Source organism: Cricetulus griseus, chromosome 9 (assembly GCF_003668045.3).
Source record: "Cricetulus griseus strain 17A/GY chromosome 9, alternate assembly CriGri-PICRH-1.0, whole genome shotgun sequence".
NCBI classification, from domain to species: Eukaryota; Metazoa; Chordata; class Mammalia; order Rodentia; family Cricetidae; genus Cricetulus; species Cricetulus griseus.
The window spans coordinates 6,493,171-6,511,963 of record NC_048602.1 but is presented as its reverse complement, the minus strand read 5'-3'; the positions used below and the strand labels follow the sequence as shown (position 1 = coordinate 6,511,963).

Genomic DNA, 18,793 nt, shown 5'->3' with positions numbered 1-18,793 from the left:
TTGCCGTTTTTTTTTTTTTTTTTTTTTTTTTTTTCCTTAAAACATCAGAAAAAGGAATAGGGTCCCTTGGGTCTGGAGTTGTGAGCTGCCATGTGGCAGCTGGACATTAGTGCTCCTCTGGAAGAGTAGCTGGTGCTCTTAACCACTGAGCTACTTCTAGTCCAGAAGTTTTTTTTTTTTGTTTGTTTTTTAAAAAGGATTATTACCACTTATCTTGGGGATAGCTTGCTATAGAGCTGAGGATGACTGTGAATTCCTGATGCCCCCTCCCTTCAAGAGCTGGGATTACAGGTGTGCGCCAACACCACCAGCTTTTTCCAGTCTCTGGGGAGGTAGGCTCTTGCTGGAGAGTCCAGGCTGCCTGGCCTTGAACTCTCAGGGATCCTCCTGCCCCAGCCTCAGAGCGCTAGGATTAGAAGCCGACCACCGCCTCCCCCTTTTGAGACAGGGTCTCAGAGTGTAGCCATAGCTAGCCTGGAACTTGCTATTTCAAGCAGCCTGGTTCAGACTCAGAGATCCACCTGCCTTGCCTCCTGAGTTCTGGTATTAAGGGCGTGTGTTACCATGCCCACCCTGTAGACCTAGCTTTTTTTTTTTTTTTTTTTTAAACTTTAGCACAATTCTACATCCTGAGGGGCAGATTTGTGTTGTCTGGATGCCAAGGAAAAGCTGTAAGGGCTGGTAAGTGTATGCTGTACTGCAGGGGTGTGACATGCGTTTAAGGGAGCCTGCGCCGATTTTCAGGCAGCTGCCTGTGAGCACACCAGCCATTTCTATGAAACGTTTATTTCCTTTGAAACCTCCTGAAACATGCCAGAAATCTCAAGACAGGGATGGGGGGAGACAATAAAGAATGATAAAAAAATCCAAATGGAACAAATCAACATGGAAAAAAAAACCTGCTGCTATCTCCAGCCATCAGATGGAATATCAACCTCAAATTAAATACTTTTTTTTTGCAGAAATTCTTACAAAAATAATAGAACAAAACCAAAAATTATTAATTTACAATTGTCAATGTACATGATTAGGTCCCCAAAATGATTTGAATGATCTGAAGATTCGAGGAGACACATTAAAGAAAGAGAGGGAGGGAGGGAGGAAGGGAGGGGTGGAGGATGGGAGGGGCAGGCTCCAGGTCCGGTCGAGGGAAGGGGGAGGGGCAGAGGCTGGAGAACCCTTCAGAAAGGGGATCAGGAGAGGAGGGACGTCACAGTAACTGGCCAGGGCTGAGGGCACTGGGTAGCCTGGCCCGCCACCATCATTCCACGGTGGGTGGAGGACATGGCAGGCTGCTCCCTCACAACCCGGGGTTCCCCAGAGCCAGAGGCGGGTCATAGGGAGCCGTGGGTACCCTCCTGCCCTCCAGCCTGGCACATCTGGAGTGTGTGGTCTCAGAGCCCTTCTCTGGAGGTCAGAAGAGAAGGTGAAGGGTCCTGGGCTGAGGGCTGGGCCATCTAGCCATGGCTCTGGACTCACTCTATGCTGCCAACTGGTCCCTACCTGCTGCCCCCACATCCCTCTGGGTCCTCTCACTGACCCCCAGCCCATGGGGGCATGTCTCGACCCTGGGGTTGGGGAATCCACAAATCGTGGCCATTCAAACTTGTTCTGGCACAACTCTACATGAAAAAATAAATATATATATATATTCTTTTCTGTTTGTTTTTTAAAGAAGGAAAGAAAAAGGGAATTTGTGTTTCCTGGGTGAGCAGCATAGACCCAGACCGAGCTGCCCCTTATTGCCTTTGGAGAACCAGCATCTCTGGGGGTTGCACTGAGTGCTCCCCGGGGAGCACAGTGAACATGTCTGGTGGCCTCTGGGGGCTGGAGTGTGGCCAGGGAGACTTGAAAAAGAAAAGAGGACCAGGCAGGTGAAGGCTGTGCTTCAGCCCTGTCCCCGGGTTCCTTGCTGCCTCTGGAGTGGGAGGCAATGGCCTAGTTGTGCTAGGGGAGGAGCCCATGGCTGGCCGGATCAGTAGCTGAAGGCAGAGGGGCCTGTGGCTGCTGGAGAGGAGCTGATAGAAAAAGATCGTATAAACAGTCTTAACTGTACAAACAGGGTTTCTCAAAGGAGTGGATCTGGATGCTAGGGGTTCCTGTCTATTCTGGGGGCCCCAGGAAAATAATTTAAACTCTATGAAAGTGCTCCTGGTTTCTGTATGGAGGGGGGCGGAGGGTGATGTCCATGCTGTCTGGAGCCAGCGCACTGGGGACAGAAGAGCCCTGGACCATCAGGGAGTGGGGAAGTAAGGGCCCATTTTGTTCCACAGTTCTCATGCAGGGGCTCCTGGGCCCCTCCCACTATCACAGCTCCAGGCAGCTGGCTCCTAGAACAGGCTACAAGGCCTGCAGGGCCACAGGCAGCAGCTGACAGGGGCTGAGACACCAGCAAGCTAGTTCATTACGCTTGGGGCTCCTAAGTCCCTAAGGAAGGGTGCAGGGCAGTGGGTGCGGGGCTGTGGCTGGATGACCTGTCACCCCTGCAGCCAGAAGCCACTGCCTGCCAGCCAGGGAGACCCAGGTGCCTCAGAGTTCCTTCTCCCTGCTGAAGAGCTCGGCGAACTTGCGCAGCTGCTCACTGGCGGCCTGTGATTCCTCCTGCAACCGCTGATTGTTCTGCCGAAGGCTTGCCACCTCTGACTGCAGCACCACCTTGTCCTGCCTCTCCTGGGAGGGCAAAAGGGCTGGGTTAGGTACAGTGGCCAAGGGTGCTCCTGGTAGTGCACAGGAACAGACCAAGCCACTAGGGCAGGAAAGGCCTGGCTGCAAGGGTTCCAATCCCAGCCCTGTCTCTCCAAATGGACAATCCTGGGCAAGTTACCTCACTTCCTGGCCTCGACTCTGAAAGGCGGAGTGGGAAGCCTTTGAAATGGTTTATTTTTTTTTTTTAGACAGGGCCTTACTATGTAGCTCAGGCTGGCTTCCAATTTGCAATCCTCATGTCTTGGCCTCCCCATGGCTGGGATGGCTGGGATCACGGGTGTGTACCACCACTCACAGTTGGAAGTAATCATTCAGAAGTTATGTTATTGTCCCATCCCACCCCACAGCCGCCAAGCCTCCAGGAGGACTGTCACCTTCATTTTCCTGGAGGGAAGAGCCAAGTTTCCCTACATCAAGGCTGCCTGAGCAGGCTCTGCTCTTCTGAGGGTGCCTTGACACCCCAATGCCGGGAATGTCAAGGCCATACTGCATTAAGTACTGGGGTGGGGATCTGAACCAGGGTCCCTGCCTTCTGTATTGAGGATGTCCTGCCGAGGCGCTGCTGTTTCCTGCCTTCAATTACCCCAAATATATAAGCAAGTGAAGCCTTCTCCAATCCTGTTTCTCCTCATCCCTCTATACCCTCAGATGGGCACACAGATGCAACAGCTCCAACTGAAATGTCGCTGGTTATATGTCCTTTCACACAGGACTTCCTTCCACACAGGACTTTCTTTTTTCTTTCTTTCTTTTCCTTTCTTTTTGAGAGAGAGGCCTTCTCTCTGTATAGTCTTGACTGTCCTAGAACTCACTCTGTAGACCAGGCTGGCCTTGAACTCAGAGATCCACCTGCCTCTGCCTCTGCCTCCCCAGTGCTGGGATTAGAGGCATGGGCCACCATCACCCAGCAGGGCTCTCTTAAAAGATGTCCTGATGCCAGCTGTGGAGGCACACCTGTAATCCCAGCTGTGGAGGCACACCTGCAATCCCAGCTGTGGAGGCACACCTGCAATCCCAGCTGTGGAGGCACACCTGTAATCCCAGCTGTGGAGGCACACCTGCAATCCCAGCTGTGGAGGCTGAGGCAGGAGGATCAAGGCCATTCTGGACTACTTCTTACTAGAGTTATTGGCTTTGTCTTGCATGTTAGTCAATGGCTAACTACCATTTATCCAATTTAACTCATTTTTTAATTTATGTGTGTGTGTGTGTGTGTGTGTGTGTGTGTGTGTGTGTGTGCAGGTGTGTTTACAAGTGCATGTGTGTGGAGAGGGTGCCTATCAATCTTTACCTATTTCTTTGAGGCAAGGTCTCTCTGTGAACCCGTGGCTATGATTTTTTTGGATTGGCTAGAAGCCAGCAATTGCCCCTGTGACCCTCTGGTCTCTGCCCCATGCAGAGCTGTGGATATAGATGCTATGAGGCTCAGCTAAAATTCTTATTTTCATTGGCTGGAGACTTTTGCTGAGCGAGTGACCTATAACCTATATTATCATTCTCCCCTTGATGGTCAACATCTGGCTCCCAACAAATTCACTATGTAACTGAGGATGACCTTGAACTTCTGATTCTCCTTCTTCCATGACCTGAGTGCTGGGATTACAAGCAACCACCATCATGCCCCGGGACCTACAGCTTGATGTGTGTGGACAAGCACTCTATCAATTGGGTCACATGTCAAGTTTCGCTATGCTTGCTAGATTTTTCCACGTCCTCGTGACCATATTCCAGAGCAAGCGGAGGGGACAGGAGAGGAGGCAGGAGGTGCATCGCAGGCCTCACCTTCTGCAGGTCTGTGTGCAGCTGCTTCAGCATCACCTCCAGTTGGTACACCTTGCCTGTCAGGTCCAGGGGCGGCTCCTCACTGGAGAGACAAGGGATCGGGTCAGTGCCGAGGCTTGCCAGCCTCTTGAGAAGGGTTCTTCCTCACAGCGGGTAGAGACTTGGGGTACAGGGCCCTCTGGTCTCTGGGGAATCCGCACCTTACTCAAAGCCCAGGGGCTGCAAGGCACAGATGAGCAGCTCTGTGGAAAGCCAGATAGTCCCTTCCCACCCTTGGACTCAGGCTATCTGTGGATGTAGGATGAGGAGGTACCAGGCCAGGCCAGGGCTGGGTGGGGGCTGTCCTGAAATATGCATCTGCCCCCAAGAAGGGGTGTGTGACTTTAGGAAAATCTCATGAGATACAAAGAACTTACTCAACCTGTTATCTAGGTAGCAGGGTAGACTGAGCCCATTCCAAGCCCAGAAAGTCCACAGTGGCCAAGTGGAAAACAACGCCATCAATGACAACGACGAGACCTAGGCTACTTTGCTCTAGGTGGTCAGTCTAACAGAAGCCCGAGCTTCTGGCCTGGAAATGTGTCATGCCACTGCTACAGGACAGGAAGCCCAGTCTGAGGCAGAGGACGCTGTCCCCACCAAAGGGCTGGGGGTGGGACCCACTGGGATGGCTGGGTTCTAGCTGTGGAAACAGGTGGCATTTCCTGGCAGAGCTGGGCTCTTATACTTGGAGGGGTTTGGGAAGGGCTGAGGGGAGGCTGCTAGGTCCTCCTGGCTCTCCTCCTCCCCCCCCCCCCCGTCCCCATCTCAGGGAACGGCAGGTACACAGGAAGGTGGGAGGGGAAGGGCAGGAGTGGCCCAAGGGCCACAGGTCCCCAAAGCCTGGTATCTGTAGCTACAGAGGTCCATACTTCTGATGGCAGTCAAGGTCTAAGACCAAGTAGGCAAGTAGGGTGTAAAGACCAAGTAGGGTGTAAAGAAAAAAAAAAATATATGTATCAAAACTTTCCTCCAAAAAGGCTTCCAGGAACCAGTAAGTGCTGTGCAGGCCTGTGGCAAACAGATGTCCCCGTGGGCAGCATGGCAGATGCTCTGCGTGCCCTGATAAGTCCCCTGTGGGCGGCATGGCCCTATAGGCTTTCTTTGCCTGTCCTTCCCTTTCTGCCGAGTATGAGTACTCTAATGCACTGCATTCGATTGGAGGGGCCGGGATGCGAGGACAAGGTGGACCCTGTCTCCTTGTCCTCCCTCCTCACGGAGCCTCCCTTGCAAGGGTGGAGCTGCAGCTTAGCACCCATAGGATGCTGAGGCGGTCTGCATATGCCCAGCAGTGTAGAGAAGGTGAAATGTGATGTCAGGGGCCAGTCTGCATCACTGGAGGATCCACCAAGGAGGGGATCAAGCGACAGGCAGATGGAGAGAGGCAGAGAGCTGGGGGACCAGGGAACTCTTGGGAGCATGGCTAGAAGTATGTTAGAAGTATGACGGATCTGCTGATCCAGTACCCTGGGTAGAGCCAGAGTCCGCCTGGCCACTGGCTGGTATAACAACTCTTGCCAACAGACAAGGGACCTCCTGCTCTGGGAGCAAAGGCCCACGTGGCCTGTAGCACCCACCCGTTCGTTCCTCCTTTGTGCAGACATGCTGCCGGTTGAGCCCTGGAGTGATGGGACGCCAATGTTTCCACAGAAACTCACCTCATGGTGGGGGTAGTCCTAGGAGTCTGGGGGCCCCGCTCCAAGCTCAGGTGGCTGTGGACAGGACTGTGTGCAGGAGGGATCTCTGGGCTCAGGGCTGGGTCATTTAGAGAGAAGAGTGAGACAGCTCTTTGTACTGCAAGGGAATGAGAGGAGGGGACTGAGTTCAGGGTGGGGCAGGCAGGCCTCAGCTGGTCCTTGACTGACACCTCTTCTTGCAAACCCTGTCTCCATCCTATGCTGCTTTCAGACCCCTCTCTGAGGCAGGGTCTTATTTTGTAGCCCAGGCTGGCCTTGAACTCAGTGATTCTCCTGTCTCAGCCTGTTGAATGCTTGGATTTCAGGCAGGAGCCACCACATTTGGGCTTTTCTCTTTAGAGGCAGGGTGTCATTCTGTAGCTCAGGTTGGCTCCAAACTGCTAGCTACCCTCCTGTCTCAGACTTCTGAGTGTTACAATTATAGATATGGACCACTAAGCCCGGTTTCCTAAAATTTGTGTTGTTCTAATGACTCCGTTTCTTTCTTTCCTTTTTCTTCCTTTCCTTTTTCTTTCTTTCTTTTTTCTTTTTTAATTTTTTTTTATTAGTTCAAGTTAGGGAACAAGCTTGTTTCACATGTAAGTCCCTTCTCCCTCTCCCTCCCCTCACCCCCATCCCTCCTGCCCACCCCCAACCTACCCCCCTCCCCATCCACCCACCACTCCCCAGGCTCTGCAAAGTCTGCCAGATCTTCCTGTGCTGGGCCTGGGCCCTTCCCCATGTGTCCAGGGCCAGAGTGTAACCCTTCACGTGGGATGGGCTCTCAAATTCTCTTCTTGCACCAGGGAAAAATACTAATCCACCACCAGAGGCTCCCTGGAGTGCAGAGGCCTCCTCATTGACATCCATGTTCAGGGGTCTGGCTCAGTCTTGTACTGGCTCTTTCTTTCTTTTTTTGAGACAGGATTTCTCTGTGTAACAGGCCTGGCTGTCCTGGAACTCACTCTGTGACCAAGATGACCTTGAACTCACAGAGATCCACCTGCCTCTTCAGGTGGATCTTTAATCCACCTTCAGATTAAAGGCGTGCCACTCAGTCTTTTCTTCCTTTTTAAAATTTATTTTTAATTATATGTGGTTGCGTGCATGCCTGTGGAAGCCAGAGTGTGTGTAAGATTCCCCTTGGAGGTCGAGTTACATGTGGATATGAGCTGCCCAGAGTGGGTGCTGGAAACCAAATTCAGATTCTCTGGAAGAAAACGCAAGTTTTCTTAATCAGTAAGCCATTTCTCCAGTCCAGAATCCAAAGATTTTAAATGGGATCTTGCTATGTAGCTCAGGCAGGCTTCTGAGATTCAAGAGAGCACAGCCTTCCAAGTCCCTCCTCTGCTCCTCCTGGCTTTCAGGTCTGGGGCTGAATATCCAAAAGCCCTCAGAAACTCAGCAGAACTATTATTAAGGCTCATACTACAGTATAAGTATACCATATTTATTCCAGGCAGGGGCTCTACCACTGAGCCACACCCCCAGCCCCTCACTGGGGGGGATTCTAGGCAGGGGCTCTACCACTGAGCCACGCCCCCAGCCCCTCACTGGGGGATTCTAGGCAGGGGCTCTACCACTGAGCCACACCCCCAGCCCCTCACTGGGGGATTCTAGGCAGGGGCTCTACCACTGAGCCACACCCCCAGCCCCTCACTGGGGGATTCTAGGCAGGGGCTCTACCACTGAGCCACACCCCCAGCCCCTCACTGGGGGATTCTAGGCAGAGGCTCTTCTGCTGTTCATCTCTGAACTGCAAGTACAAATTCATCTAATAGAACTTGTAGGGCAGAGAGATATTTTACAGATGAACAACTGAGGCATGAGGGGTTAATGGCTTGTCACAAAGCTTCTCACAGGCAAAGCTGGGGATCACACGTAGGCAGCAGGCTCTGGTTTCCTTGTCAACCCATTTGGTACTTCCTCTGCTGGGAGCCAGCCAGCTGAGCTCCATTTTTTTTAGATCTGGTCCTGTCCCCACTGCTTGCTCTCCCTCCCAAAGTCAAGAATCCAAGTGACTCTCGGTCTGACACTGCTTAGTAATGGGGACATCAAAGTAAGCCTGATGCCCTTGGAGCATATCTGTGGTACACCCCTAGCACCACCAAAAGAAAAAAAAAAAAAGTAAAATGAAAACAAAGCCAGGGAAGTTCCATTTTAGTCAAAACAGTTATTATTTCCGACTATGGTGCTTTGGATAGAGGTCGTCAGGAATGATGTCTACCTAGTTCACACGGGCCATGTGATGATGTCATCTAGGTTGGGCTGAGAGGCTGTGTATTCCTGAATCACAAAGAACTTAAAATGGTTGGGCCAGGTCAGGCGTGAGGCCACATCCTTGCAATCCTAGCACTGGAGAGGCTGAGGCAGGAGGACCACAAGTCTGAGGCCAGGGTGGGGAACTCTGAGGGAGGCATAATGGCACACACCAATAACGCTAGTACTTGGTAGATGGACACAGGAAGGAACAAGGCCGGCCTGGGCTACATGAGACCTATCTAAAACAAACAAACAAACAAACAAACACATTTATTCAATTGTTCATTCAGCATTGGGGATTAAATTCAGGGTCTTATAGCTGGGTGGTGGTGGTGCACACCTTTAATCCCAGCACTTGGGAGGCAGAGGCAGGTGGATCTCTGTGAGTTTGAGGCCAGCCTGGTTTGTAGGGCGAGTTCCAGGACAGCCAGGGCCACACAGAGAAACCCTGTCTCAAAAAACCAAACCAAACCAACTAACCAACCAACCCAACAAAAAACAACCCAGGGTCTTCCACATGAGATCTTACCACTGTGCTACACCACCGCTCACAAATCTGATCTGAGTTGGGCACATGGCTACATGCCCAGTCTACTGCTGCAAGAAAGCACACACTCATGGCCTAGGCGCTGGTGAAGAAGTTAGTGGAGACATGACGGCCAGAGCTCTAACAGCTCTGGGCAGGAGAGGCCCCCACAAACACAGAGCAGTGGGCCGCCAGGACTCTGGGCCCTACTCAATTTGTTGAGTCAAACCTGTAGTTTGACTGTGTAACCAGGACTTTTTTTTTTTTGAGATGGGTCTTATGTAACCTTCAATAGGGCGCTGTTTATGGAGGGCTTGCTCTGGGGCCACCTTTCTCTTGGGGGGGGGGAAGATGTTTGAGACAAGTTTTCTTTGTGTAGCCCTGGCCATCCTAGATCTTGCTCTGTAAACCAGGTTGGTCTTGAATTCAGAGATCTACCTGCCTCTGCCTCCTGAGTGCTGGGATTTAAGATGTGTGCCACCGCCGCCCGGCTGTGGGCCCACTTTTTTATATGCAGCATTTCTAACAACCATCATGCAGTCAGTCCCAGGCAGTCGGTGAGGGGTCTTCTTCAGTTAATGGGGGATTAGAAGAAGTCACTCGTCTGGGTTGCATGGTTAGCAAATCACAACACAAGGTCTTAACTTTGCTGTCTGTGACTCTGGAACCCAGGTGTGAGTTCCAGCAAAATCACAGGGATGGCCACTGAAGATCAGAGAGGCTGGGCAGAGGCTACCTACCTTCGTAGGCCTTGGCAGCATTCACCAGGCTGGACCACTCAAGGCCAGTAGCCGTGTCTGGTAGTGGCATCATTCCAGGGTCAAGCCGCCGCAGGGGCCGGTCCCGTCCATCAGCCAGTGAGAGCTCTGAGGCCGAGATGGCGGCTATGTGGGAAAGTGCGGACATGGGGGTGACTGAGCATGACAGTGCGCAAGGGACAGAAATACAGATACTTCACACTGTTCACATTAGGGAGAGGCTTCGGTGGACAAGAGCACTGTGATCCTGGGTGTCTGTGTGGGCAGTTTTCTTTTTGGGGCCAGGAGAGGTGTTTCTGAGGTGATCTTAGAGCAAGGCTCTGCACCAGGGAGACACCCAAGAGGAAAACACTCCTATGGAGCAGTCGGCATAAAGTCCCCGAGGTTTAAGAGACACCAAGGAGGGCCCCCCCGCCCCGGTGGCTCAGAATGAGTAGAAGGAGTTAAATCAAAGAAGAAATGCCAAGCCTTGTGGTCACCATGAAGACTTTCTCTTCCACCTGAAAGTGGATGGCCCCTTGTGAAGAGGTGTGGACAGGATGTCGGGCTGTCCCCACAGCAATGCTGGAGAAGGGAAGACGTCCTTACAGTCCCATGACAGGTCTTGTCAGGACTTATGGTCCATCAAAGGCTTTGTGATCACCTCCGGATTTGTTCTTACAGAAAACACTCAGCACTCCTGGAGTTTTGAGACATGTTTATAAGGACTGACAAATAGAGGCCACTAGGCCTTGTCCGTAGGGGAAGACAGCCAGAGCGGATGGGGCTGTAACGGGGAAGACAGTGCAGCGTGAGCAGGCATGAGTGGGATAGGAGAACCCAGAGGCTATGGGCTTGACAGGCAGAGGAGAGGGAACCTGGGCCCAGATGGGAGAATATGGCAGAGATGGAGGAAGGAGCTCAAATCTGCTGTTGAGTCTGGACCTGCGTGGGCAGTACTCTCTCAGCTTCTGGCTTGTATTGGGTATGTCCTGTGTGCCAGGCCCCACCTAGAGCAGGCAGGGTTTCAGGACTGAGGGCAGAGGCAGGAGACAAGGGTGGACTTAGAAAGCATGGTTGTGGGCTAGTGTCAAGGGATGGCTGGGGTGCTCTGTCGGGTGGGCAGGAAGATGGAGCCGGAGCATGGGAGACAGCCAAGGAAGAGCAGTGACTGTCAGGCCTGAAGGAAGAGCACAGCTATTTGTGGGGTGCCCTGAGGAATAGGGCTGAGGCAGGGCCTGGGGCTAAGAGCCTCAGAACGCCAAGGCAAGGACAGTGGGGCACCATGGGAGGACTAAAAATTTTGAGACAAATTTGAAGCCTGGTCTACACGGAAAGACCCTGTCTTAAAAAAAACAAGATAAAACAAACAAGACAACTCCCCTACATAAAAGGTAAAGTATGCCACACATTTCTTAACACCCCCAAAGCCAGGCAGCACCCTATCCACCTCCCATCAGCACACAGCACCCCACCCATCTCCCCGCCACTCCTTTCAGGAAGGGTTATGGAAGGTAGCTAGGAGTGAGGGCTCCTGCCTAAAACCCCAGCATTCTGCACTTAGGGAACTGAGGCAGGAGGATCTCTGCGAGTTCTAGGCCAGCTTGGTCTACATAGTGAGTCCCAGATCAGCCAGGACTATATAGCCAACCATGCCCAAACAAACCAATAAGCGGACGCCAGTGTGTCTGGATGGAGCTTGCCCACAGTGAGCAGGGTTGGATCCACTGCGTGCCAGACAGGAGAGGAGGCTCACAGGGTGAGCCATGAAGCCTTAGCTGCTTTGCCATTTTTTTTTTTTTTTCTTTTTCAACTGAGGTAGTTTCTTGCTAGAATTCCAGGCTGGCCTCAAACACGCCATGCTCCCACCTCCAAGTGCTAGAATTACAGGTGTGTCAGCATGCTGGCGGCAACATGGCTTTTTCAGGGGATGATGTACCAGTACCCCACTTACAGGACACACTCAATAAACACCTGCTATATGAAATAAAGGAGTGGCTAGTTTCACTCAGGAAATCCCCCTAAGCATGGCATGTTTGGGAAAGTCAGGTCATTAGGTAAATATTCAGAAAATGGGATGTCTAGGTGGGAACAAGGGGGCTGATGGGAACAGGGGGGCTGGTGGGAACAGGGGGGCTGATGGGAACAGGGGGCCGGTGGGAACAGGGGGGCCGGTGGGAACAGGGGGGCCGGTGGAGCAGGGAGGCCGTTGGAACAGGGGGGCTGGTGGGAACGGGGGCTGGTGGGAACAGGGGGCTGGTGGAACAGGGGGCTGGTGGGAACAGGGGGCTGGTGGGAACAGGGGGGCTGGTGGGAACAGGGAGGCTGGTGGGAACAGGGAGGCTGGTGGGAGCAGAGGATATAAGCACCTGTCCTTGGGGAAGCTGACTTCGTCTGGTCTCAGGCGACCCAGCGTTGGGCCAGTAATATTTGTTCCTTGAAGCCCCCTGGATCCCCTGTGCACCCACCCTTCCCTTGCTCACGTAACTGACCACAGAGGACCACCAGGTGCCTCCCACCTGCGGTGCACCCTACTTCCCAGCCCCGGGGGACCTGCAGCCCTAGGATACCCAAGCTTACATTTCTTCTCTGGAAAGCCGTTGCCAGTGGCTGGAGCGGTGCTAGGTGGCCCGCTGGGTGGGTGGGGGTGCTGGTGCTGCCGACGGGCGGGCAGTGTGCTGCAGGGGAAGGCGCAGGTGCTGGTGAAGAGCACATCGCTGGGCAGGCCAGGGTCCAGGCTGGCAGGGCTGGCAAAGCTGGGCTCCCGGCGCCCGCTGCACAGGCTCTCATCTGACAGGGTCCGCTGCAGGCTCTTCTGGGGAGACTGCTGCCAAGACAGGGCGGGGCAAGGGATTGGCATGCTGGGCTCGTTCGTGGCTCCTGTCCTCAGGGGCTTCTTGGCAAGTTCTTACTCACCCAGCCAGCATCCACTTCTGAACCCTACTGGTCAAAGCACTAGACTTCCCCGAAAGGGCTCCCCAGCCCTGACTGTGGCCCCTGGCTTCCAATCCTAGCCTCCAGCTGTAGCCTTATATGAGCACTTTGCCCCTGATTCTTATCAGATATGGTTTCAGCTAGTCATGTAGCCCAGGCTGGCCTGGAACATGCGATTCTCCTGCCTCAGTCTCCTGAGGACTGGGATCACAGGTGTGTGTGCCACAGTACCCAGCGAAGGGCTGTCTTGGATCCCACAGACTGCCTGCCTGACCATGCAGGACAGGCAGGGGCAACGGACGCACCACACCACACCACACCACACCACACCACAGCCTGCTGCTTTGGTCTGTCTTTGGGCGGTGGGAGCCCACCCTGCACGTGGGTCCTGTGCTCTGAACAGCTGGGTAGGGCCATTTTCCTCTTGGGCTCTGGGAGAAAGATGTGAGACCCAGGCTCCCTGGGGTCCTTTCCAACTGGCTGTCTATGACAAGAGACACTCACTTGCACACCCCAGCAGGGCCAGCAGACACCAAAGGCTGGGGACATGAAGGAGAGCATCCCCCCTCCCAAACCGGCCCTAGGCCAGCAGCCACGCACCCCTGCGTCCCGATCCTGCTCTGGCCCCAGGTTGTCCATAATGATGAGCTTCTTTAGGTCGTCCTCGATGGTCGACTTGTAGTTCTTCCGTGGGGACCGGAGGTCTCGCAGGGACGCCCTCAACCGAGGCTGACCAAAGACATTTTTTGCATTGGTGTCCACCTGCCTGGAACGAGAACACTGGAGTCAGAGGGCCGTAAGCTGCCTCTCGGGTTCATCTGGCCAGGAGACGATTGGCCGCCACCCAGTGACTGCGCCTCCTCTATATCACCCATCTTATGCTGGGAACCTGCCTATTCCAAGGGCTGTGTGTGGTACAGCAGGCAGGGACTACGCAGCCACCTGCAGGAGGGGACGGATTCCAGGCAGGTGAACAAAGGGGACCCTATGTGTGAGACAGAAATAGGTTTTGGTCAGCAGTGGTGGCGCACGCCTTTAATCCCAGCTCTTAGGAGGAAGAGGCAGGCGGATCTCTGTGAGTTCAAGACCAGTCAGGACTACACAGAGAAACCCTGTCTCAGAAAACAAAAAAACAAAACAAAAACAGAGAGAGAGAGAGAGAGAGAGAGAGAGAGAGAGAGAGAGGGAGGGAGGGAGAGATGTTTTGAAGCAAGCAAGGCTGGGTGGAGGGTAGAGACTGGAAATACTCTTCCGAGGGGTTGACATCTGGGGGTTGGGTCAGTCAAGGGAGGAATCCACACAGAAGATTATTCCAGGTGGAAGAGCGAGCAAGTTGAGGCTGAGATGAGGTGAGGCCAGGGAGGAGACAGGGACAGACTGCTGGAGACTTGTGAGCCACAGTGTGGATTTGTGGTTGCTTCCGGGGAGCTCTAGGGGTTGAGCCGCCCGCTGGCCAGTGCTAGGTCCCAATGTGTATTCCAGGAGGGTGGGTGGGTGGGTGGCAGAGCTCACCAGGGTGGGCAGGGAGAGGCGAGCTCGTCCCTCACAGGGATGATGCGGTATCCCAGAAAGCACTAGGAACTCAGGCAGGTCAGTGGGGTTTCCTGTCCTGTCACAGGGGGATAACAGATTCCCCCACACCACAGGGTCCTTGAGGGCCAATTGCCACCACCCTAAGCTTGGCCCCCACTCCCAGTGTCTGTCTGCCTAGTGGTTGTCTCTCAAGGTGTGAGCTCTCAGTACGGCTCTAGCTTCATGCCTACTGTCAAGATGGTCAAGAGATCAACCTTCTCAAACTGTTGATAATAAACTCTTTTATAAGTTGCCTTCATAGCAATAGAAAAGTGACTGAGACAGTGTCCCATAGCTGGAGAACACCTCAGAGACCTGCTGCTCTGGAATCTGCTGCCAAGCACCTGGCTGGCCCCTGACAGAAGCAGATGTTTGAAATGGAGGCTCTTGTGGCTCCCAGCTCTCTTCAGACCAGCCTGCTCGCTCATGGCTCCCGGCCTGCTACCCAGAAGCCCGAGGGCCAGTGTGACTTGTAGGCTTCCTCTTCTAGTCTAGGACTGACAAGGCTGAGGGGAAACCTGGGCTCTGACTTTTGAGACACCACCTTGTACTGGGGCTCTGAATCTACACAGCAGGGGCTGGGTGTGTGTGTGGAGCTGCTGGAAGAGGGTTTGTTCAGCACACACTAAGCCCTGAGTGCCAGCTCTAGTACCACACCTAATGCCAGGTGTGGGGGTACACACCTGTAAACCCCACACTCGGGAGGTGGAGATGAGAATCAGGAGTGCAGGGTAATCTTTAACCATGGGCTGAATCTGAGGCCAGCATGGGCTATATAAGATATTGTTATAAAAATACAAACCAAGGGGCTGGAGAGATGGCTCAGAGGTTAAGAGCACTGGCTGCTCTTCCAGAGGTCCTGAGTTCAATTCCCAGCAACCACATGGTGGCTCACAACCATCCGTTATGAGATCTGGTGCCCTCTTCTGGTGTGCAGATATACATGGAAGCAGAATGTTGTGTACATAATAAATAAATGAAATCTTTAAAAAAAACAAAAACAAACAAACAAAAAAAAACCAAATCAGATGAGGGGCTTGCTGCTCTTCCAGGGAACACAAGTTTAGTTCCCCAAACCTATGGTAGGTGGCTCACAATCACTTGGCACTCCAACTCCAGGGGATTCAATGCCCTCTGTTGGCCTGTACATATGTACATACATACACACATGTATATCCCACAACACACACATATACACAGAAATAAAATAAAGAGAACCAAACAAGCAAGCAAAAACCAAGGAAGCCACTCTCATGAACAGAGGCTTGTTTTTGTGTTTATGTTTTTTTTGGGGTGGGGAGATGGGGGGGCGCGGCTATAATATCTCTCTCTATAGCCCTGGATGTTCTGGAACTTTGTATGTTTTGGTTGCATGTATGTATGCGCACTATACCTGTGTCCCTGGTACCTACCCACAGAGGCGTGAAGAGGGTGTTGGATCTCCTGGAAAAGAAGCCAGTGCTCTTAGCTATTGAGTTATCTAACCAGCCCTTATTTTAAATTAATCAGTTAATTTCTGTGTGGTGATGGGATCAAACACAGGGCTTCATGTATGCTAGGCAAGTACTCTATTACAGACTATACCTCAGCCCCCTGGGCCCCCCTTTCCTTTGTTCTTTTGCTTGGCTTTTTTGAAATAGGGTCTTGCTATGTGGCTCAAGTTGGCCTGGAACACATTATCCTCCTGCCTCAGTCTCCTGAGTGCTAGGGTTACAGACAGGAGTCTCCATGACTGACTCTGCTGTGTCATCTGTTTGTATCACAGATGGACTGTGTATGATATGTGTCATGTGCCCACGGAACACGGTCTCGGAGCTATGAGGATTGCTCATCACCTCTGGGGAGCAGGGGTCACATGCCATGGTGGAAAGACGGGGCTTCCTTTTCTGATACCCTGCTGGATTTGAGTCTATTTTACCCAGAGCATGTGTTACAACAATGACCATCTCTAGCAGCCTAGAGCAGGCTGGCACCTGACCTTCAGCATTTGTTACTGGGGCCCTAAAGGAAATAAGCTGTCTTGGGCTGCAGGGGTGGGGGTGGGGGATTTTGAAGGCTGTGTTTCCTTTCTGTTCCTCAGTGGCTGCCCTTGCCGGTTTAACAGAGGTGGGTGGAAAGGGCATTGAGGGCTTCTTGTCAGGCCATACTCCTCCCCAGCCCAGACCTCTAGGTCTAGGGCTCAGGCTCCCTCAACATCTCTGTCCTTACTGGGAAGGAATTCTCTGGGCATCTTAAAAGCTTATGGTTGGGAGGAGAGTAGGGAGAGGTCAGATGAAGCACACCCCACACAAATGTTCTTCTGAAGTAGCGGGAAGGCCTCCCCTCCCCCACCTCTGAGGAGTTTTGGCTTTTCCCAGAATCCTCAACTCAGGGTCCTCTGCTCTAGTGAGGAGGTGGTTTGCCTCAGTGTAGCTTCTGTGGAGAAAGCGTCTTCCAGCCTTTTCCTCTTGAGAGAGTATAAAAAGACCCATGGTATACAATTAAATAGGTACTTCCTCCACCACTGAGCCACACCCCAGCCCCTCACTGGGGGATTCTAGGCAGGGGCTCCACCACTGAGCCACCCCCCCCCAGCCCCTCACTGGGGGATTCTAGGCAGGGGCTCCACCACTGAGCCACCCCCCCCAGCCCCTCACTGGGGGATTCTAGGCAGGGGCTCCACCACTGAGCCACGCCCCCAGCCCCTCACTGGGGGATTCTAGGCTGACCTGCTACCATTGATCTCCATCCTAAAAAAGGTTGGTTTTAACACCTCTTAACCTCTTCTTCTTTGTCTAGCTCTCTGGTCTCTATAGTTGTCTAAACCTAATGATCTTTGGGTCGATGGCTCTAAACCATTCCAGGGAAAAGCCACTCCATGGCTCTTAAGTACAAGGCCATTTTCTATGCCCTACCATGAAGCCATTGCCAAAAGATGTGAAGGCGAAAAAGCAGAAACCCAAGTACAGCTGGTAACCATGTTGATAGAGACAAATGGGAGGAGCGGCGCACACTCCTGTGGCAAGCATTCAGGAGGCTGAGGTAGGGGGGACTGGTAGTTCAAGGTTACCCTAATTTCAAACAACAGTAATAAAAGACTCAAAAAAGAAAAAATGAAGGGGGTTGCTGAAGAGATAGCCCAGCAGTGAGGGACGCTTGCTGCCCTTGCAGAGGACCCAGGTTTGGACCCCAGAACCCACACCATGGCTTATAACCACCTAGAACTCCTGATCTTCTGGACTCTGCAGGCACCAGGCATGCCCATGGTGCACATATGAAAACGCAGGCAAACGCCCATACACTTAACTTTTAAAAGGAGGGTGTGGAGCATGGGATGCTCATGTCATCACGTGTGCATGGTCATGCTCAGCACTCGTCTGGAAGGATGCACAAGAAATCAAACAGTGGCTGCTTTTGCAGAGGGGCTGGGAACGAGGAGAGAGCCTCTGCTTTGCACTGTTATGCTGGGCATGGGGATGCCCATCTGTAACCCAGCACTGAGGAGTGCTTGCTATGAAAGACTGATATAGTCTGAGTCCCCTCCCTGGAGCCCACAGTGGAAGGTGAGACCCTACTTCTCAAAGTTGTCTTCTGACCAACAAAGGCCTGCTGTGGCATGCACGTGAGCACGGGTGTGTGTGCGTATGTGTGTGTGTGTGTGTGCATGCTCACACACATACACACTGAAACCACCACTGCAACCACCACCAACAAACGAAACTAACAACAACCCCCTCAATTAAAACAAACAAAAACACCACCACCAACAAAACCCAAGCCAAAACCTTAAACATTCTGCAGTATTTAATTTTCTACCTTCTGTATTTTACCTTTCAAAACATATATGAAGGAAAGCACCATGCTCACAGATCTGTCTAGCACTCCTAGACATAACTCTGATTTGTCTACACTATCTAAACTCAGAGTTCACCATGCTGTGGTTTAATTCTACCAGAAAAAGAACAACCAACTGAAGAGATGGCTCAGTTAAGATCTAACCTCAGTTAGATTCCCAGAACCCACATGGAGGCTTAAAAATATCTGTAATTAAGCTGGGTGGTGGTGGCGCACACCTTTAATCCCAGTGCTCAGGAGGCAGAGGCAGAGGCAGGTCGATCTCTGTGAGTTTGAGGTCAGCCTGATTTACAGAGTGAGTTCCAGGACAGCCAGGACCATTTTTCAGAGAAAGCCTGTCTCAAAAGAACAACAACAACAACAACAAAAACCAAAAAACAAAACAAAAACAAAAACAAAACAAAAACACCTGTAACTATAGTTCCAGGGGATCTGATGTCCTTTCTGGCCTCTACAGACACTGCATACATGTGGTGCAAAAACATATATGCAAGCAAAACACCTGTGCACTTATACTAATAATAATTTAATAATATACTAATACTAATAAAAACAGAAGAAAATGGAAGCTGTGCACACTGAGCATACTCTAGCAGTGGCAGTTTCTTCCTGGGACAGACAGGGCAGAAGTACAGGCAAGCACTCAGTCAGGCGTGGCTGTGAGCCATCCCAGCCAACGTGGTGCTCTGGCCTCCAAATGGGGTGGCTCCCTTGGGACCAGGTTA

The 18,793-nt window shown here is 52.3% G+C and overlaps 1 protein-coding gene across 4 annotated transcripts in view; it reads right to left on the bottom strand.

Annotated features, from left to right (window-relative positions):
• Positions 1 to 768: 768 nt before the first annotated feature.
• Sipa1l3 (signal induced proliferation associated 1 like 3) overlaps positions 769 to 18,793 on the bottom strand; it is a 205,842-nt gene continuing 187,817 nt past the window's right edge. For 3 of the 4 annotated variants that reach the window (XM_027430581.2, XM_035449198.1, XM_027430582.2), the window contains 6 exons: positions 13,263 to 13,428; positions 12,309 to 12,555; positions 9,732 to 9,875; positions 6,186 to 6,321; positions 4,489 to 4,570; positions 769 to 2,670 (listed from right to left, as the gene is read on the bottom strand). In XM_027430581.2, the coding sequence (XP_027286382.1) occupies positions 2,530 to 2,670; positions 4,489 to 4,570; positions 6,186 to 6,321; positions 9,732 to 9,875; positions 12,309 to 12,555; positions 13,263 to 13,428 (916 nt within the window). In that variant the 3' untranslated portion in view covers positions 769 to 2,529. The remainder of the gene's footprint in view (positions 2,671 to 4,488; positions 4,571 to 6,185; positions 6,322 to 9,731; positions 9,876 to 12,308; positions 12,556 to 13,262; positions 13,429 to 18,793) is intronic. The other variant, XM_027430584.2, reaches the window with a different exon arrangement.